General features: G+C 36.4%; 1 protein-coding gene across 1 annotated transcript; it reads right to left on the bottom strand.

The window, feature by feature from the left end:
* Positions 1-9,866: 9,866 nt before the first annotated feature.
* On the bottom strand, positions 9,867-20,608 carry LOC117336673 (G-protein coupled receptor GRL101-like). Its single transcript, XM_033897281.1, has 7 exons — positions 20,242-20,608; positions 17,032-17,172; positions 15,663-15,773; positions 14,112-14,702; positions 12,645-13,673; positions 12,048-12,184; positions 9,867-10,766 (listed from the first exon to the last, which is right to left on the bottom strand). Exons 1-7 carry the CDS (start codon positions 20,606-20,608, stop codon positions 10,743-10,745), a joined length of 2,400 nt encoding a protein of 799 aa, XP_033753172.1. The 3' UTR covers positions 9,867-10,742.
* Positions 20,609-20,936: the final 328 nt, after the last annotated feature.

Here is a 20,936-nt window from a genome sequence, read left to right as displayed (position 1 = left end):
AATGCAATCATAGGGACTCGCCTCGTCTGTCAATACAGCAATACACATTCTTAATTTATATTGGGTGTATTGACAGACGAGGCGCGTATGCCTGTGATTCAATATCAACATTTCGGCCATCAAGGTTTGGAATTAAAAATCCGAGCATTGAGGGCAACGGCCGAGATGTTGCGATTGGGCCACGGATATCGTCCGCCTTCCGATCGTTTGTCGCCGATGTTTATCGATCGTGCACGTGCTTTAACGCTGTTATGTAAATGTATTTCCATCACCTTTTTAAATGCCTGTATCAAATGCAGTTCTTAACTTGCCATCAAAAATCAATACCTTGTACAATATTCATAATCAATATTTTAGATGAACAATGCGCGCGTGCAGACATCATTTTTAGTGTTTGAAAATTGGAGAAAATCTGTGTCTCTCGTATTAAGCTGAGATAATAATACATGGAAGATATAACAGTAAAAACAATCATATTAAAACAAATATCACATAACTACCGCAGTAAAATTTTCAGTTGACAACGCTTACTTTAGAATGTTTTCCTTAAATAATTCCCGGAAATAAAGTGGAAGGAAAAATCCTTTTTGTTCAATTATAACTGGGCTGTTTTCCAGTATATCAAAAATTTACAAAGCAAGTTGTAGAAAGAATTATTAGTTTTGAATTTTGAAAGTAGCTTTTCATATTATATAAATCATTTTAAATGAGCTTTATTCCACATTTTAACTATTTAAAAATAATCACTATCCATATCTTTAGGTAGCACTTGATAGATCGAATTATCAGTGTCATATAATCATCTAATGAATTAAATATTTTGATAGAAGATAGTTTAGCAAATCGTTCTTCGTCCGGCGTCCGTCTGCACTCCGCCAGTCCGTCCTTTAACAATCCGTGTTATCGCTATGACAGTTCGCCATGGATATTAATCTAGATTCCTCTTGTATTTAGTTTGTTAACCCTATTTCTTAGAGAGTTCTTATATATACACTATATTCAATATGTACTTTCCTCTCGTTTTCAAAGGATTAAAAGGAAGAAGAGAAAAGTCAAGAAAGGACCAGTTTTGCAGAGATCAAACAATAATCATTCGATAGTAGGCGCCAATATCTCTTTGGGATTTCTTATTGAATTTCTGCATTCAAAAATACATTATTTATATTTTAACTACAATGTACTTAATTATTCTGTATCGAAATGAATTACATATCATCCATAATTCATTGATTCAGCTTTATAGTGTAAGAATCTCCTATTCTGTATTTAAAATAAATCTCTGCATTACATCTAAAATAGTTGCGTTCACACACCACAGCAATCTACTCTGACCCATAGTCTTTAATTGATGGTGCGCGTGGAGCACACGGAGAAAACTGCTAAATTTAGTTCAAGGAAGGACAATACAATCCATATTTCTCTAGACCTTTGTACGTAACACGTTGTTAGGAATATATTTGGAACTGCCTGGGCATCCTGGATTGGGTTTGTGTGTCTTTGTTGGGAATGGGGGTGCTTTGCAAGTACTCACAAAAACTATTCCCAAGAGTGGCACAAAATATTATGAATATTCCAGGGGCACTATGGTCAGATGTGAACTCCTTACTTGGTTTTCTGTCTGCAGAAGACTTCTTACTGATTTGGTTTTGAATTGTTTAACGTCCTATAAGCAGCTATGATGTAAGTGTGTGTACTTCAGGTGGCTGTGCAGTATTCGTGTTTGTCTCCCTGTTATTTCACTGAAGCATACTGTCGATGACACCCAACAGAACACCCCCTACTTTGGTACATGATATTGACGAATGGCATGAGTAGTAACTGCCTTTTGACTCTGGTATGTCTCGGCCAAGGGGAACCCGAGTTTCCTCTGGCCCCAACACAAGTCTCATCCACATCAGACACGTTGTCAGTGCCAGAAGAAACAACTTGGGCTAGGCCAGGGGATAAAACCAAAAGCTTTCATCACAGGGACGAACGCTGAAATAAAGGCCAAAGGTGAGGAATAAAGCAAGGGAGACAATAGGAATAATTAGACACTGATCAGATGAATATATCTCTTTTATATAAATAACATCTGACATATTGCTTACTTTCATTTCCTAAAAATTCCGACGAAGATTCCAACACAGACACTTTGATAAGGAATCGTAATTTGACAAGAGAAGTTGATTTAAGCATGTTTATTGTTAAATATCTAACACAGAATTAGGCACATTTAAAACAAATTATCTTCGCATTCTCCCAATATACATTAACATATATGTAGAAGACGATGGAAACATGCATATTTCTACAATGATAAATATGTGTTACTATTAAAATATGCTACTGGATTTAATAAGCGTTTGCACATATATAAAAACGTTCGAATTCAGGTCCACGGTAAGATGCGGCTTCCAAAACCAAATTGTTTCCAAAATGAATTAAACATTTAAAGAGTTGAAGTTTTAGATCTATTAAGTATATGTGGTGACATAGATAAGCACATCCTGCATACTTAAGGTTTGCTCTAAATATATCATAATTTAGGGAATTACACTGGTGTTTAAGCATTGTTTCCAAAATATTCTTACAATCACCGACCCTAAAATACAAAAGGTGAAGACTGTAAATCTGACCGAAGATATCAACAAATCCAATGTAGGTAGTGAACAGGATAGAAACAAATCCAATGTAGGTAGTGAACGGGAGAGAAACAAATCCAATGTAGGTAGTGAACGGGATAGAAACAAATCCAATGTAGGTAGTGAACAGGATAGAAACAAATCCAATGTAGGTAGTGAACGGGAGAGAAACAAATCCAATGTAGGTAGTGAACGGGATAGAAACAAATCCAATGTAGGTAGTGAACAGGATATAAACAAATATAATGTAGGTAGTGAACGCACTGCATCATATAAGTCATTTCAACTGTAGTAGATTGTATAATTCTACCACAATACCCTGTGTTATTCAACAATCTGTTTATACCACACGTGGTATAAACTCTGTACGCATTTTGATTGGCTAACACGGTGAACTTTGACCCAAGCTGCAATTGTTAATGACGTCATCAATAATCTAATGACGTCACATCACCGGGTCCCGGACGTCACCGGTACACTTTATTTGCATACGCGAAATTATACTTGGCCACGTTCCCTTTGATTCAAGCCGATATTATTGTGGTAGAAACAGGTCACACGACTCGTGATTGTTGGATATGGAATTTATTTCACACTCGTAAGTTATTTTTTAAAGTTGCAAAACACTCGCTAAAGCTCGTGTCTTTTGTAACTTTTAAAAAATAACTTACTCGTGTGAAATAAATTCCATATCCAACAACCACTCGTTGTGTAACCTCAAGGAGAGCTGGTAGGAGACAGACGAAATTGAGGAATCATGTAGTTATAGTTTCGCAGAGCATAGCGATTCCGAGGGATGATTGATATGTTGTGAGCCTCGTATTGAAGGAGGTAATCAATGATGTTTTTTTTAAGTCCTGCCATTCTCTGACTATATAGGGCCGTGTACACAAGGACTGGTCTCATTTTGTTAGCTTATATCGACGAGGTAGCACTCTAAAGTAAGCAGGACAAGCGGCTTTTTCAAAATGGACAAAATTGGTGAAAGAGTAGTGATCCAATATTTGCATAAAAAAGGTTTAACACCTAATGATATCCATAATAAAAGCCACACTAGGGAAAGATGACCCTTCATGAGCTACAGGGAAAAGGTGTGTGGCGGAATTTTTAAAAGCGCGGCCGACAGAGCCTTTAGGATGATCCCTGTCCTGGAAGGCCTGTCAATGTTGCAACCCTAGAAATGGTCAATAAAGTTCATGATATTGTTATGACTGACAGACGAGTTACAGAAAGATATATAGCCAGCAGATTTGGCATTTCAAAGGTAAAAGTACATGTACTTACCATTCTGACCGAGGATATTGCAATGAGAAAGTTTTCGACCTGATGGGTACCAAGACTTCTGACAACTGATCAGAAGCACACCAGGCGCACATTATCGTGTGCTAATCTGACCCTTTTTGAGGAAGATCCTGCCGACTGTCTTCAGAGATTTGGTCACTATGGATGAAACATGGGTCCATCATTTTACCCTAGAGGCTCTCCCCGCAAAAGAAGGCAAAGACTGTTCCATCAACTGGGAAGGCTATGACCTAGGTTTTCTATGGTGCAGATGGTATTCGGCTGATAGATTATCTCCAAATAGGACAAATAATCAATGGTACATACTATGCTTCACTTGTGAGGCAGTTTAGGGAAAATATTAAACTTAAGCGCCACGGAAGACGTCATACATGCAGTGAATTACTTTCTGTACAGCCAAGAAAAGGAGTTCTATAAAAGTGTCATCGATGCCCTTAGACATCGCTGACAAAAGTGTATAGAATTCAAAATCCAATCCTTCAACATCAGACTCACAACATATCAATCAGCCCTCGTACTTTCACCAATAATGAGTGGAAGAATATAATTTAGGAAGTCTGAGGTACATTTATTATGAATCTTTTATAGCAGTTGTAGTTTTCTACGGCTAACAAGAGTCTCTAAGTTTGTTTCATTATACAAATAACCAATACAGGCATATGAGGAAGGTGTATGAAGACCGATATTTGGCATTTCGTCTTCCCAACCTATCTCGAAAAGACACAAAGGACAAAGCGAAATACGTAAAGAAGAAAAAGCATTAAACATATTATGGCAAATATGTATCAAGTTAACTATCAAATCTCCCCGCTAAGCACCGTCCTTTCTCGCAATGACAGAACGTAATAACTATAAAAAAAAAAAAAAAAAAAAAAGGTTTCGTAGTGACCGGACATATTTCCATTTAATAATTATCGCTTTTTCGACCCTCTTGTGATTGTTATGTCGCGCGAAAAACACGAGCATCGTCCTGATTGAAATAGCGATCAGAAGATTTTATGGGAAAAAAATCCAAATTAGCCATTTTCAATGTTTTTAATATCATAAGTTCACAACATCAGATTCTTAACCTGATTGGTAGCAATCGGCCCAATCTAAAGGGTCAAATGTGATTTTTAATTAATTTTCGCTAAATACTGCACGGTGATTAGGCTTGCTCATCGATATCGCCCGGCCTCGTTGTCTTAGTATCCTTAAGACTTACTTTCCAGGTAACCGGGGTCAAATAGGCTAAACTATTTAAACGACGTCTTCTCAATAACCAAGAGGCCTAGGGACTTTATATTAGGCCTGTAGCATGCTAGGATAAAAGGCTACCAAGCTTCTTCAAATGGATGACCTTGACCTACTTTCAACTACGTCTTTCCAATAACCAAGAGGCCCAGGGACTTGATATAAGGCCCGAAGCATGCTGGGGTGGAGGGCTACTAATTTGTTCAAGTGAATAACCTTGACTTCGTTTTGAGACTTCTCAACCAAAAACAATCAACAGCAATCAGCGATTTAGGTCCATAGGGCCTCTTTTTTCTCTTTGATAGTCAATGAAGTACACAATCACCAATAGTTTGGTCAGATGACCGTTAAGGCCCATGGACCTCTGGATTTTTTTTAAAAATGCCAAAGTGATCAAGTGTAAATGTAAGGATTGCTTTTTTTGTTTTTGTTTTTTGTTCATGCATCGAAGTCCATTTACATTGGGATGAGTACATATTTAACTTGACCCGCTTTGCGCAACAAGCAATATGTACCTACCCCAAAGTAAATACACGTCGATACAACTACTATGAAAATCAATCCTTTAATACAATATACAAGTGCTGTGAAAATACGATATTTCTAATCATGTTCATTCACCTGCCGTTTTGGCTCCTCTATACTATATGCTTGTCCTCTGTTGTCCCAGGGGTCGAAAATTGTTTATAAAGAAATTGAATTGAATTGTATATCACGACCTCAAATTCTACGGTCAACGTTAAATATTTGCACTTGCGTTGTATACCGGTCTCTAGATCTTTATCAAGCCCAGTGTTATTAATTTCCGATAATTACACACGGTGATTAGCCATGCGCATCGATATCGGCGACTTCGTTACGTACTTCGTTACGTCAGAGTAAAAGTGCGCGGTGGTAAATTATGACTTTATGCAATACGATCAAAGAAATATATATTAATGATGGATTGTCAATTCACAAAAAAAGCAAATATTTCAATAAATATTGTAAATCATATTGATTGCATTGTTTTTTCCGCACTATTTTGTTTACTCTTTGTTGTCAATGACACCACAGAAGCGCTATCTAGTGTTTTCCGAATAATTTGGCTGTTCTATTGAGTTTTGAGATGAAGCAACAAAAATAAAAATCAATCCTTAATTAACAGGTCAAAGTCATATTTAGATTTTTCTCGTTAGGTGTGGGGGGTATATATGTGAGCCAAAGCTCATTTTGCTTCATTACGAAGAATCTTTCAATTACATAATCCAGTCAATTTATTATCCTGAAATATATACCAGGTATTGCCAGCAAGCAATTTATATTTGTCTAAATATAACTAGCACTTCATAATGCGTGGGAGATAACTCGTGTATTTTCAGTCACTTTTATATCTAAATTAGAGTCATATTTTAGATATTTTTCAAGCTTGTATGAGTGTAGCGGCCAATACTACATATTGTGATTGTCACAATCTTCTTTCTAACAATGAAAACAAATCGTGCAGATATTTTCGTGTATTTTACGTGGATGAATATATCGCTAATCCATTAAAATGTGATAAAATTAATGGTGAAATTAATGTTGAAAAAGTTGTCAGTTAACAACCAAATAATAAATCTTGCAGTAAAGATTGAATTATGAACAAATATATATTGAAATTAATAGGATACTCAACACAACACGATAGCTTTGAAACTCTTGCGTTGTGCACTCGGTTTGTGAGGAATAAGAAGTGTTTGTCTGTAAAACCCTCGGGTTCCATCACATGTTGCGACCCCTTGAGTTGAATACCCCTATCCTACATACCTGCATATGAAAATGTCCGAAAATCTAGTGACACCATTTAACCCTATACTAAAGCGGTATTACGACACTCCATCATGATATGTACCAGGCTTTCAATAACCTCTGGTGTTATATATGTGTGTGATTGGAAGCAAATAAAATCTCCCAATTTTGGAATTGTAACTGTCTGTTCTTTAATATTAACTGGAGCCTAATTTCGGTTGTTTTGAAGAAATGGAAACTACTCGAAGAGTAACTCTTACCTCTCGTGCTGTAACTTCTTGGAAGGTCTTCACGCTAACAGGTGGTGGGAGGGACACGTGTTCTATGAGCAATTGAATCCGCCAACAGACCAACGATATATACAATGGTGTCCGGTCAAAAGCGAAAACGCCGGAACACTTCTTCATCTGAAAGGAACTCCAGGGGGTTCTGGCGATCCATTATAAGCCTTGGCCTTGGTATGACCACTTTTCTCACTTCTCTTTTCACAAAACGTCCTTCCGCCATAGTGAGGAAGTATCCTGAGCATGGACAATACCTTACTCAAGAAAATTTAAGAGCGTGCTCAAATCTTGAGCACATATTTTTTTTATGAATACGACTTGAGCATGAGAACAAAATCTGTGAGTATAAAAGTTTATTTTGAGCACAAACCTTGAGTTTGAGCATGAGTAAAGTTTGCATCGAATCGGCCATGTCTTGCCAGTAGACCCCTTCTCTCTGAAGGAACACATCAATTCCCTGGTAGGCCACTTGTTGTAGTCACAGCTTCTTGTGATATTCACAAATTTGAAAAAAATAAATTGGGAAATATCTAAACTGTATAACACGAAATGACCGTGGTATATTTCACATGGTGTCTCTGGTTGTTTGTCGGTATGTTGTAGTATTAGTTGTATAATGGGGTAGAACACCTGGTGTTCCAGGACTATTATAGTCATCCGCTCCATCGACAATACCAACCATAAAAATCTAGGTCAAATCGACAACACCCACCATGCAAATCTAGGTCAAATCGACAACACCCACTATACAAATCTACGTCAAATCGACAACACCAACCATACAAATCTAGGTCAAATCGACATCACCAACCATACAAATCTAGGTCAAATCGACATCACCCACCATACAAATCTAGGTCAAATCGACATCACCAACCAAACAAATATACGTCAAATCGACAACACCAACCATACAAATCTAGGTAAAATCGACATCACCAACCATACAAATCTAGGTCAAATCGACATCACCCACCATACAAATCTAGGTCAAATCGACAACACCAACCATGCAAATCTTCGTCAAATCCACAACACCGACCATACAAATCTATGTCAAATCGACAACACCCACCATACAAATCTAGGTCAAATTGACAACACCCACCATACAAATCTAGGTCAAATCGACAACACCCACTATACAAATCTACGTCAAATATACAAATCTACGTCAAATCGACAACATCCATCATACGGATCTAGTTCAAATCGACAACACAAAACATACGGATCTAGGTCAAAGCGACAAGAATTCAATTTAATTCAGTTTATTTCCGAATGTAGCACAACATATAGGAATTACATGATACATAAACGCACATTACAATTCATTTGAACAAGATGGTGGAGAACACAACAGATATAATTATAATTCATACCATTACACACATGTATATAAAACACTTTCTAAAGCAAACAAAATAACGAAACTTGATAAATGCTGACTAGCCCAATTCAGTTATATTTTGAGTAGAGATATCCTTTTGGACGAAGTATGAATAAGGTATTTACTGAAATTTGTTAAAGTTTTAACATTTTACTAGCAAATGATTCAATTAACTTAAAAACAGAGGGGCGTCGATTAAAATACGTCTTGATGTACAAAATTCTCAACTCTGAATAAACTGGACATAATAATATAAAATGGGTCTCATCTACAACTTCTCTTCTATTACATAATACACATAGTCTTTGGTCTCTGGAGATACCTTGGTATCTACCAGTTTCAACACTTAAATCGTGTGCTTGTATCCTAAACTTAGTAAGACTTGGTGATCGGTCTACAATATGCTGATATAAAATACATTTAGAAGAATTTGTTTCTCAACTCTTGGATAACAATACCATATACCCGTTGAGAGTATAACAGCAAGATATATACCATATTGGAAATAACTGCAATAGTAAGGTTACAGATGTTATGACATTTATAAGCAGCAGTATCGAATGAATGATAAATAACAATAATAATAAGAATAATAAGAATATATTGATAAATGAGTGGAGTATACAATAGTATAGTCAAGGGATATCTTCAATATGATTAAATAAAACAAAGTCACCAACAAGAGGGATACAGTTGTTTCCATAGGTATGTCAAAAGTCTGTTGGGAAACCTTATCACCAAACACACCAAGATGCTGTTGATAAGAAATTCAATAATAGTTTGCATTCTCATTATCTTATCTTCGGTGATTTAAGAATATGCTTCCTTATCGCTCACAACTATTTACGTATACCGTCGCTCGCCTTTCATAGAAGAGACAGCTCTCGTCAAAAGCAACCGAAGGTCTTCCTGCAAATAGGACTTCAGCCCCCGACTTAACTATTCTAAGAATGGATGTAAGAAGAGTGGATATAGTCTTAGTTTAACAACCTCTCGTGTCACTATATAAAAATAGGCTGCTGTATATCTTAATGAAATATCAAAAGTTACAAAAACGCTGTTATCAGCTATACCTTTCTTGACATCGTATTTAAAGCAAATGAAATACAGTATATAAAATGGCCAACTTTGGGCAATCTTTTATTATCCTGAAAAAGGTCATTCTGAAGTTGTTGTCGTATTTGATTGTCAAATTTTTATTTATAACATCTTATTTTTTCTTCTTCTTCTTCTTTTTTGTTGAGGGGGGGGGGGGGGGGGGGGGGGAGGTTCTAAATACCGGAGAGGTTACTCTCAGATTGTGCCCATACATGGTACCTTGTTTTGAAAAACAAAATGACCACAGGGGAGCATTCTTGGATTTCAGGATTGCTATTTAATATTTTTACTTAAATTTCGTAAATATTTATGTTATAAATGTTACTGTTTTCCTTCTCTGTATCTGGTACGTACCTTTTCGGATGTTTTATGATTTGTTTTATTGACATTTTATACATTTTTGTGGCCAGCAGTATATAGGCTGTCGATGATCTTTACATTTATCTATTTCAATTACAGATGCCTCTTTTCCGTATAGCGATATATCCAACAGTTATGACTATTTCTTGAACTTTAAAATATAAATCTCACAAGCAAAACATATTGTAGGTATATCTGTATTTCGTTACCTGTGTAGATATGCTATACGTCAGCTTATTATGACTATCATATACTTGCTATAAATACTTTGCATACCATTCTCAATATAGGCATACATATGTTTTCATTTGGCCGTAGATATCACTTTTACAGTACAAAGAATTAAATGAAGCAAAGTTGAGTGGGATCAAAACGGGAAGTGATTGGTATGAGGTCAAGTTCACGAGGCAAATATTTGATCATATATTAAATTGATATATGACTGAAATTTCCTGTGACCATATCAATTAATGAAGTAGAGATAAGTATTGAGGGGTAATCAATTTTGCGTTACAGCCTGATTTTTTGTTATAAATTCGGTACGTGAACAGCAATTAAAGGCGGATTCGCATTTCCAAATTATTCACTGTGTTTGCGGGTGATTCACTGTTGGACATTGTCTGGCCACTGCTGTTGCTTTGATGTATTGGCGCCATCGGTAAACAGGACCCGAAGCCGTTTCTATGACGTCACCGGCGTTGGTTCCTGTAGGAAGAATCCCAAACATATAACTAATATTAATTAAATCGGCTAGTGAGATATTCGATCCCTAGCGGAGGAGATGATCTAAATTTGATGAGTATGCGCTCTGTTACAATTATTTTATATTTTATATATAATTTTTTTTATATTTAACTCAAAATCGTTTAGCTCAAAATCGTATATCAAACTCAAAATCGTATATCTAACTCAAACTCGTTTATCTAACTCAAAAATCGGATATGTAGCTCAAAATCGGATATGTAGCTAAAATCTTGTATTTAACTCAAAATCATATATCTAACTCAAAATCGTGTATCAAAAACCCCAGGATAATGCCAACATGAAAAGTTACCATAATTCTAACTCAAAATCGATAGAACGGAGTCAAATCTCGAACAAAATAAAAATTTGCATGAAGAAAAATGTACGGAGATATAAACATGTACGGAGATATAAACATGTACGGAGATATAAACATGTACGGAGATATAAACATGTACGGAGATATAAAGAACGGAGATATAAACATGTACGGAGATATAAACATGTACGGAGATATAAACATGTACGGAGATATAAACATGTACGGAGATATAAACATGTACGGAGATATAAACATGTACGGAGATATAAAGAACGGAGATATAAACATGTACGGAGATATAAACATGTACGGAGATATAAACATGTACGGAGATATAAAGAACGGAGATATAAACATGTACGGAGATATAAACATGTACGGAGATATAAACATGTACGGAGATATAAACATGTACGGAGATATAAAGAACGGAGATATAAACATGTACGGAGATATAAACATGTACGGAGATATAAACATGTACGGAGATATAAAGAACGGAGATATAAAGAACGGAGATATAAAGATGTACGGAGATATAAACAGAGATATAAACATGTACGGAGATATAAACATGTACGGAGATATAAACATGTACGGAGATATAAAGAACGGAGATATAAACATGTAACGGAGATATAAACATGTACGGAGATATAAACATGTACGGAGATATAAAGAACGGAGATATAAAGATGCACGGAGATATGAAGATGTAAGGAGATATAAAGATGTACGGAGATATAAAGATTAGGTATTCCGGAAGGGTAAGCGTCTTAAGCTTAATCGACGACCCCGCCATGCAAACCGTTTTATCAACATTACATTGATATAAAAAAAACTCTTAAAATACACGATAACGAACGGGTTTAAGTGTAAACTGGGGCATGAACCTGCTGGTATAGTCAATTAATACTCACATTCTGTTTTCTCTTCCTCCAAATAGCTGAAGCAGTGTACAGAAAAGGGTTGATAGCTGCATTGATTGGCAGTACGAACACCATCACCCAGGCATACACCGAGTCTGGGATTTTAACTCCATATCGTGATACCACTCCTAAAACATAACAAACACACGGCGACATCATTTCTACTGGATCAACAGGGACCTCACACGAATTCTCAACCCATGGTCCATATATATATTTGAAGAACTGCGAAAGTGCTCGGGAGATCTACAGATTTGTTTTAAAGTTAGATTTATTCTATCTTTAAAGCCCTTCACAAGGTCTATTCCACTTTATTTGGTATACACATATATAAAAAAAAAAAAAAAAAAGGAAAGAAATTAACGCGGCATTCTGTTATCTATGATGCACATACACATATATATATATATGTATTATAGTGCGTGCAAAGTCCCTCTTAAATGATATGTTTCACAAAAAGAGTTACAATGACAATACAATACAGATTAAGAATTCATTTTCCTCTGATGCTGTATGATGAACAATATAAATTCAATGGTGTTATAGTCCTATCCGCATTATGCACCGTTAGAGAAGCAGCAAACGTACCCATGACACCAATAGGGAACCAGCAGCAAAAATCGGTCATCACCACAAAGAACAGGGTCGTTGCCACAGTCCTCTCCCGTTGGCGACTCTGTGAGGAGGTAATACAGCGACCACTTCTCCTCAAACTTTTACAAATACAAATCTGACCTATGAATATTACGGCAAAAATGATGCTGTTGAGGCAAACAAACACTGCGAAAGAATAGTCAGTCCCCGGCCGTTCGTCTCCTGTAAGTGGTAGGGCAAGACACACACCTGACTGGGAGTAGAATTCACCTTTGAAGTATGACTGCATAGCAACAATAGGGATGACTGCAATTGTGATAGAAACAATCCACAACGACACCGAGACAAGTAAAGTCAATTTCCATGAAATACTCCATCGGGTGAGACGAGAAAGAGGGCTTATTATAACAATAAGTCTATCTATCGTCACCAGTAACACGAGAAACGTCGACATCTCGCTGGATACATTAGACAAGACACCCGCCATAGTACATAACATACTGTTTCTCCAATCATAGTCATTCCAAGCGTAAATGTTGTTGTAATACACATCGACAACAGCTATTATGAGCAGGTAGATACCCATTAATAAATCAGAAATAGCCAAATTCAGTGTGAAAATTGAATAGCTCTTTGTAATATTTTCTCTGTCAAGGAACAGCCTGTAACTTATGACTATAAGGTTTCCAATTAAAGCAAATATCCCAATTAACCAAAGGCAAACTCTCAGTACCGTCGAACCAATCAAAGCAAAACAGGAGGATATGGCATCACCTTCAGATTTACATAGATCAGGATCCCAAATGCACATCCATAATGGATTTTTTGTCTCTCTACAGTTATTATCTTCAACTGACGGTGGCTTAACACAACACATGAATGGAACATCAGTAAATAATTTATCTAAATTGTCTAAACCTTCAAACATATGTTCCGTCACTCTTAAATTGTTACCCACAATATTTAGATAAGATAGATTGCTTGGTAACCGTGGTAATTGTGTCAATGCATTGTTTGATAAATCTAGTATTTGAAGATTGAGATGTACATTGAGTGGTATGGTTGATTCATTATACAGTGGATAGTTATGATCAGTCATTGTGTAGAATACATTGTAAGGTAGTGAAGCGATTTTATTATTGTGCATATGTAGGGCAGTAAGATCAGTCAGTCCCATGAACAGATTAGATGGGATAACTGCTATGTTATTGAATGACAAATCGAGATACGTCAGGTGAAGTAATCCATCGAACAAATAGTGTGGAACAACTGTAATGTTATTTTCGTTAAGATAGAGATTTCTAAGATTCGAAAGTCCGCTGAAAATATTAAACGGAAGAACCGCAATATCATTTAACGCTAAATGAATTATACGAAGTTTGTACAACCCATCAAACAGATCGTAGGGGAGAACTGTTAAGTTATTGTACCATATAACTAGGTAAGTAAGGTTAGACAGACCATTGAAAATATCGAACGGGAGAACCGCGATCTCATTGTCTCCTAGGATGAGATGAGTAAGATCATATAGTCCATTGAAAATGTCGTGGGGAAAATCTCCTATGTTGTTGTTGGACAGATTCAGGTAAGTCAGATTAGACAGCCCATGGAATACGTTGTGGGGTAAATCTTGTATGGTATTGAATGATAAATCAAGGTAAGCAAGATTAGACAGTCCACTGAAGACGTTGTGGGGTAAATTGTGTATGGTATTGAATGATAAATCAAGGTAAGACAGTTTAGACAGCCCACTGAAGACGTTGTGGGGTAAATCTTGTATGATATTGCCTGATAGATCAAGGTAAGTCAGTTTGGACAGTCCACTGAAGACGTTGTGGGGGAGAACACGTATCCGGTTCAAGGATAGAGAGCATGAGGCCAGATCAGACAGCCCGTAGAACACGTTGTCGGGGAGAACGGTAATGTTTTTGTAAGTTAAGTTGAGATAGTTAACTTTTGTAAGTCCATTGAACAACGAGTCGTCTTTGTTTACATCCAGAAGTGGCTCCTGTACAGAAGAGCAGGCGTGGATCGCTGTACAGTCGTACGGTTCTGTAAAAAGATAATTTAGATATACCTTAATGATATATACTTAATTCAACAACACTACACATGTCGCCAACAGAAATAAGAAACCCTATAGAATGAATTAACATGTGTTTCAATGAATAGCACTTAGTAAAAGATACCGCATACAAAATGTATGTCGAGTGAAAGATACAGCGTGTGTCAAGTTAATAATACAGCATATGTCGAGTACAAGATACAGCATATGTCAGGTGAAGCATAACCTTATGTCAACGCTACAACATATTGCGAGTAAAAGATACAGCATATATCAAGTAAACGATACAACATATGTCAATCAAAAAATACAGCATATATATCGAGTAAACGACAAACACATGTCTAGATACAGCATATGTCTAGAAAAGGATAGAGAATTTGTCTGGTAGAAGATAAAGCACATGTCTGGTTAAAAATTAATCATATATCAAGTAAATGATAAAACATTTGGCTAGTAAAAGATAAAGAATGTATCTAGTAAAAGATAAAGTATATGTCTAGTAGAAGATAAAGCATATGTCAGGTAAAAGATAAAGCATATGTCTGGTAACAGATAAAGCATATGTCTGGTAAAAGATAAAGCATATGTTTAGTAGAAGATAAGCATATGTCGGGTAAAAGATGAAGCATACTGTATCTTTTATAAGACATAAAAGGTACAGCATATGTCTGGTAAAAGATAAAGCATATGTCAAGTAAATGATAAAAAAATTGGCTTGTAAAAGATAAAACATATGTCTGGAAAAAGATAAAACATATGTCAGGTTAAATAATAAAGCATATGTCTGGTAGAAGATACAGCACATATCGGATAAAAAATAAACATATGCCTAATAAAAGATACAGTGTATGCCTAGTAGAAGATAGAGCATGTTAAGTAGAGAAAAAAAACATCGAAGAGAAAAAATAAAACACAGAGGCCAACAAGTGGAACAAAGTACTTACCGCAGCCGCCTCCTGTTTCCGAGTCTAGACAGTGAATACAACATTCGTATTTCACAAGTTGGCGAGATGTTTCCGGCGGACACGAGTTATTTTCCATGTCACGAAGACGCCCTAAAATTGATATATGTTGATTTTTTAATACACGAATTCAAAGTACGATAATTGTAAATAATTTGAGACGAAAACAATTGTACGAGTAAAAAAGATACGTCGTGATGATTTGCGATTTAAATCCCATGTAAATTCGATCAGTTGAAATAATTTCATGAGTCGGGATGAAGAAATAAGAACACCATGCCTTGGTGTCTTGCCAACACACTATTACCTCTGTAAATAGAGTATATGTAGTTGATTATGAGAATGAAAATATTAGCGAAAAGGACAATATAGCGAAACGGACCATCTAAAGACATGTAATGGACGAGATTTAGCATTACAGCTTATAGCCATGGATTTTTTCCGGAATATGTCAATATCAGTGCTGTGTTAATCAGACATAACTTTCTAGGTGTAACTTGTCCATTCATTTTAAGACATCATATGGAATTAGACATATTCGTGTGACATAAACCCGAGGGGAAGATTCTTAAGTTACCAAACACGAGGCTTGCTGAGTGTTTGAAAACTTAAGAATCTTACCCTGAGGGTTGAGAGTAATGTCTGGGTTTTAATCCTGGTACATATTGAATACCCCCACTGAAAGGAATATATCAAACACACACAAGATGTTAGAACCTTTCAATAAAAATTTGGGAGTCAGATACAGTAGAGTCTTACGTAAGGTAAACTACGCCATAAAATTGTCTCGGTTTCGTCATTCTTGGACTCGTTAGTCATGCTAAGGGCATAAACTTCTGATACCATTATACCACCTTTACTTCAAAGCTGAACATTTCATCACCAAGCAAAAATAAATATAATTCTATTCTCAAAACATGGTACAAACATGCGCTCACACGGAAAATGATTGACGAAATATGTTAAAGTGGGTTGAATGTGAAACACATCGTAGGATCTACGATATTAATTTTTAAAAAACATCGCCTATACTAATTGATTGAACTACATGTATATAATGTGTAAAGAAATAAATGTAAGAAACTTTTGATAATTGGTAGGTAATTATAATCTCAACGATAATGAATTTTCGGGAAAAATGCCATTATCTCCTTAAATACAATTATGACAGTGAAAAAAAAAACAATTTTAAATAATATCTTCTTTTTTTTTTTATTTGCGTAGTTTCCATGAGACCTGGACATTTATTTTTTCCATCTGAATATCTTAGATCCTATGTCTTAAGCGACCTCTAAAAGTCTGGGCTTGTAATTCTACTGAAGTGGTTAATAAGGATAAAAAAACCTCTTACTTTGTGGGCATTCCTTGAGTACTTGTCTCTTCACACGTTTTTCTCTGTTTTCATATTTCCTATCAACAACGAACTTTACGAAATGTTCCGTGTTCTTGTTAAAGTCCCTGTTCTTCTTTTGTCCACTTCCCGTTTGGAAAACTACATCCGATTTGTTCACATATTGACTTGAATTTACATTCCAGATGAAGATTATTATACAAATAGCACACTTGAATATTAGGTATAACATGCTTGTTTTGTAATAGCAGCAATGTGAGAACGCTTTCTGATTCAGTGATGTGAGAACGCTTTCTGATTCAGAAGAAAAATGTGAAAATTTGAATGTTCACATGGGAACAATAACCTGCTGCCGATTATGACAAATAAAACAATGTCACAGACGAATATCCGGATGAATGGGGCGCACACAACTATCCTGGCATCTGATTGGCGCAATTAACTTTTCTGGCGAATTATTGGGTAGAATTGATTGATATCACAATACAACTAGCCTCCTAATTAACGCCATTCCTCTTTTTTTCCATGCAACATCATTTCTTTCGGTAGTGGTCAGACATATGATACATTTATATCAAATTTTATTGGAAAATTCTAGGTATCACGTTTTACTGTGGATTTGTTCCTGGCCGTACATAAGTAATCATAAATTTTAAGTGTGTTTAAAAAAAAAACCTGATGGGCCTGTTATGATTGTGAAAACCGTTAACGCTTTAAAAAATATACTTATTATATGAAATGGTTTAATCTAATAGGTAAGCCTAACGAATGAATAAAAATGAAGGGTCACGTCCGCTGAAATATTCCTATAAATAATCGATCAACAATGATTGCATGCCTCATTAAAAATAGATATCGACACGATTGGAAGTGTCAAACGCCATCTTCGTATCCGTCTTTACTCGGACAGATTCAAAATTCAATTGAATCGCATTGAACGTGAAATAGTGAAAAATAGTACTTTACACGAGATGGAGGTCAAAGTTTCTGAAAGGATCAAACATGATAAATCAAGAGACCTATACTGGTCTACCGGATTGAAGTGACTTTAACGAAAGATATCACTAGCATAGTTTAATGTTATATACAGTATCTGGTTCCAATGCACTGGTCAGCTATGATATTTTAAAAACACAACAAAAGTCAATTTAATTAGATATATAGAAGTGAACGTGATATCGCTATTCTGGTTTCTTGCCATATCAGTGGTAGAGACAAAAGTCAAATTAATTAGATATATTGGGGTAAACGTGATATCGCGATTCTGGTTTCTTGCCAGATCAGTTACTACAGACAAAAGTCAAATTAATTAGATATATTGGGGTAAACGTGATATCGCGATTCTGGTGTCTTGCCATGTCGGTGAAAGAGAACACTGCCATTAAATCCAGGGATTTCTGTTATGTTTTAAAATTTTATGTTGTTCGACATTTTAGTTGTCCCATACCAGATAATTAAAGGTCGATGATATGGTATAATGACAAAGGACGATAACATTAGAATTTCAGTTCAAAATACACCGCCATGGATTTGTGAAACGTGAAATTAGAAGTCACTATGAAATATGTATACGTCGGCATCATCTGTCGTTTGGGAGGAAATGTTCGTTACATCATCGAACCCAACCTCGGAATACCGTTAACACCATGAAATATTACCCTGCTTCTGATTTATAATCTAAAAAAAACTTTTCTTCTGTTAAGACTTGAGGATAGCTGTCGCCCAGGTATAAAAATATAGGCAAGTTACCTTTCCGACCCATGACTTGGTTCATCTCTGGATGTGGTATCTGATTTGCAGCATACCAACTTAGGAAGACCATTCCTACCTTAGCTTTCCAGGCGGTGTTCCCCTATGGTTTATCTAAACTGATTTTTAGTTGGGTTTTCCTTTGTCCTCTGGTGTAACTGGAGTTTATAGTGGAGAGTTGGTTTTGATCACACTTATCAATACCCTGTCATGATTTTGAATTCCTCAATTTTCTTATATTAGGATGCCAAGCTAACATCTTTGTATCGTTCTGTAACCACAGTAACTGGGTGAACGAGATTCAATGTTGGGTTGGAAGGCCTGGCTTCTAAGGGCAGAGTTGAGACAAAATAGATGGGAGTCTTTCAAAATGCAGGGTTAATGATAAGATTTAGTATAAAGCAATTTGCGGGTGAAAAGGATTTATTGTTGTTTAAAAGGGGGCGAGGAGGGCGGGGGGGGGGGGGGGGGGGGGGGGGGGGGGGGGGGGTTAGCAAATTCATGATAATAGGCTTCCATTTTCTCCAGTCTTATTCAAATTTACTTTTAGTTTTGGACTTTATATATATACAAAACTACATTTAAAAAAAATAACACTTTGAATCTTAAAGCTGACAAATATGATTTAAGGTAATTTCAAAGTCTTAATAATGTTTAATAATGATTAATATTTCATTATCAGCACAGCTACATTGTTGTTAAACTATTCTAAAAAGAAAGGTATCCTGAATGTAACTAAGTGGTATTAAAAGTAAATCCAACCAAATTTCGAATCTCTGGAGAAGCACCTTGTACCATGGTAACAGCTTAAAAAATGCTCAAAAATTGCAAAATATTATGATATTTGACCCAAAATGACACAATTCTCTACACAATTTTCCGAAACCTATTTGAAATTCAATATCTCTATCCCAAAGACAGAATTAATCTTGTTTTGACATATGTTGTAAATTAAGTTTTCCTGCTATCTTACCTTTTCGGTGGGCTTCCATTTTTCGAAAAACTAAATTTCCTGTGTAAACACTATTTCGGAAAATCCGGAAATTTTAAATCCGGAGCCAATTTATTAATTTTTTGTTTTAACGAATGTGAAGCCTGTATGTACTACTTCATACTGAATATATCAATTATAGTGTACAATTAATTTTTTTCATTTTTTATGCATATCATAATACAGGAGTTATTTGCTTAACAAAAAAATCGCCCATGGCCCTATCCTACTGTAGTGTGCTACCATAGCTAGGTACACTCTCAGGATGGGGGTCCACAGTGATGATCAGACACGGCGCGTCGGTGGTGGGTGTCTAGCTACTGATGTCCTTCTTCATCCACAACCAGCATGAATATCTTTCTGCTGCCTTTGCCATCCTCTACACTGCTGATCTCTTAGTACTGTCCAGGTACTCCCAATGCAGATAGTATTCCCCACACAGACTGTGCGGGGAAGTCTCTACATCCAACCTCCACTGGGTAGCTTCACGTCTGCTAACCTCGCTCCCTGTACTCCACCAGCAATGCTTCGTACTTCGCTTTCATCCTTTCGTGGGCTTCGCTGTACCTTTCCTCCCATGGTACTATTGGCTCTATAACAATTATCTTCTTTGTCGATGGTGACAAAAGAACCATATCCGTTCTGAGGTTGGTTGGTACAATGTCCGGAAAAGTTAGTCTCTGATCCAGGTCTGCAGTCATCTTCCAGTCTCCTGCCTGAATGAGGGTTCCGGAAGTTTTCTGAGCTTGGTGTTGATGTTGCACCTTCCTTCACAAATGTGATCTGTGTATGTTTGAGCCTTGGTTGGCTGCCCTTGCTCTTCCGTTCTTTCTCCATAATGTCTACCAGCTCCCTTAAGACTTGGTTGTGGTGCCATGTGTATCTCCCCTGTGCTAAAGCCACGCGACAAGAGGCAAGTATGTGCTAAAGGGTACCTCTCTGTCCACACAGAGGGCAGTCTGGTGTTTCTACAAGGTTCCAATTATGGAGATTTGCTGGTGTTGGAAGTACGTCATACACAGACCGAAGGAGAAACTGCAATAGGAATTGAGTGTACTTCCAGATTTTCCGACCAGGACAGTGCACGCGGTCTGTGTCCCACCTAGTCCATGCTCCCTAAACTCAAGGTTCAACTGCTTTAGTCTGCCTTTTTTGTTCCTCACTA

This window comes from Pecten maximus, chromosome 10, assembly GCF_902652985.1.
Source record: "Pecten maximus chromosome 10, xPecMax1.1, whole genome shotgun sequence".
Lineage (NCBI taxonomy): Eukaryota > Metazoa > Mollusca > Bivalvia > Pectinida > Pectinidae > Pecten > Pecten maximus.
This window is presented reverse-complemented; position numbering and strand designations above follow the sequence as displayed.

What these genes read in the sequence shown, in the direction of transcription:
- LOC117336673 (XM_033897281.1), bottom strand. Translation starts at nt 20,608, where the DNA reads ATGGAGAAAGAACGGAAGAGCAAGGGCAGCCAACCAAGGCTCAAACAT. An exon ending in CGTGAAGCTACCCAGTGGAG is followed by an intron (nt 17,173 to 20,241) that starts GTTGGATGTAGA and finishes AATCGGATGTAG; the next exon opens with TTTTCCAAACGGGAAGTGGA. An exon ending in GGAAACAGGAGGCGGCTGCG is followed by an intron (nt 14,703 to 15,662) that starts GTAAGTACTTTG and finishes ATCTTTTTACAG; the next exon opens with AACCGTACGACTGTACAGCG.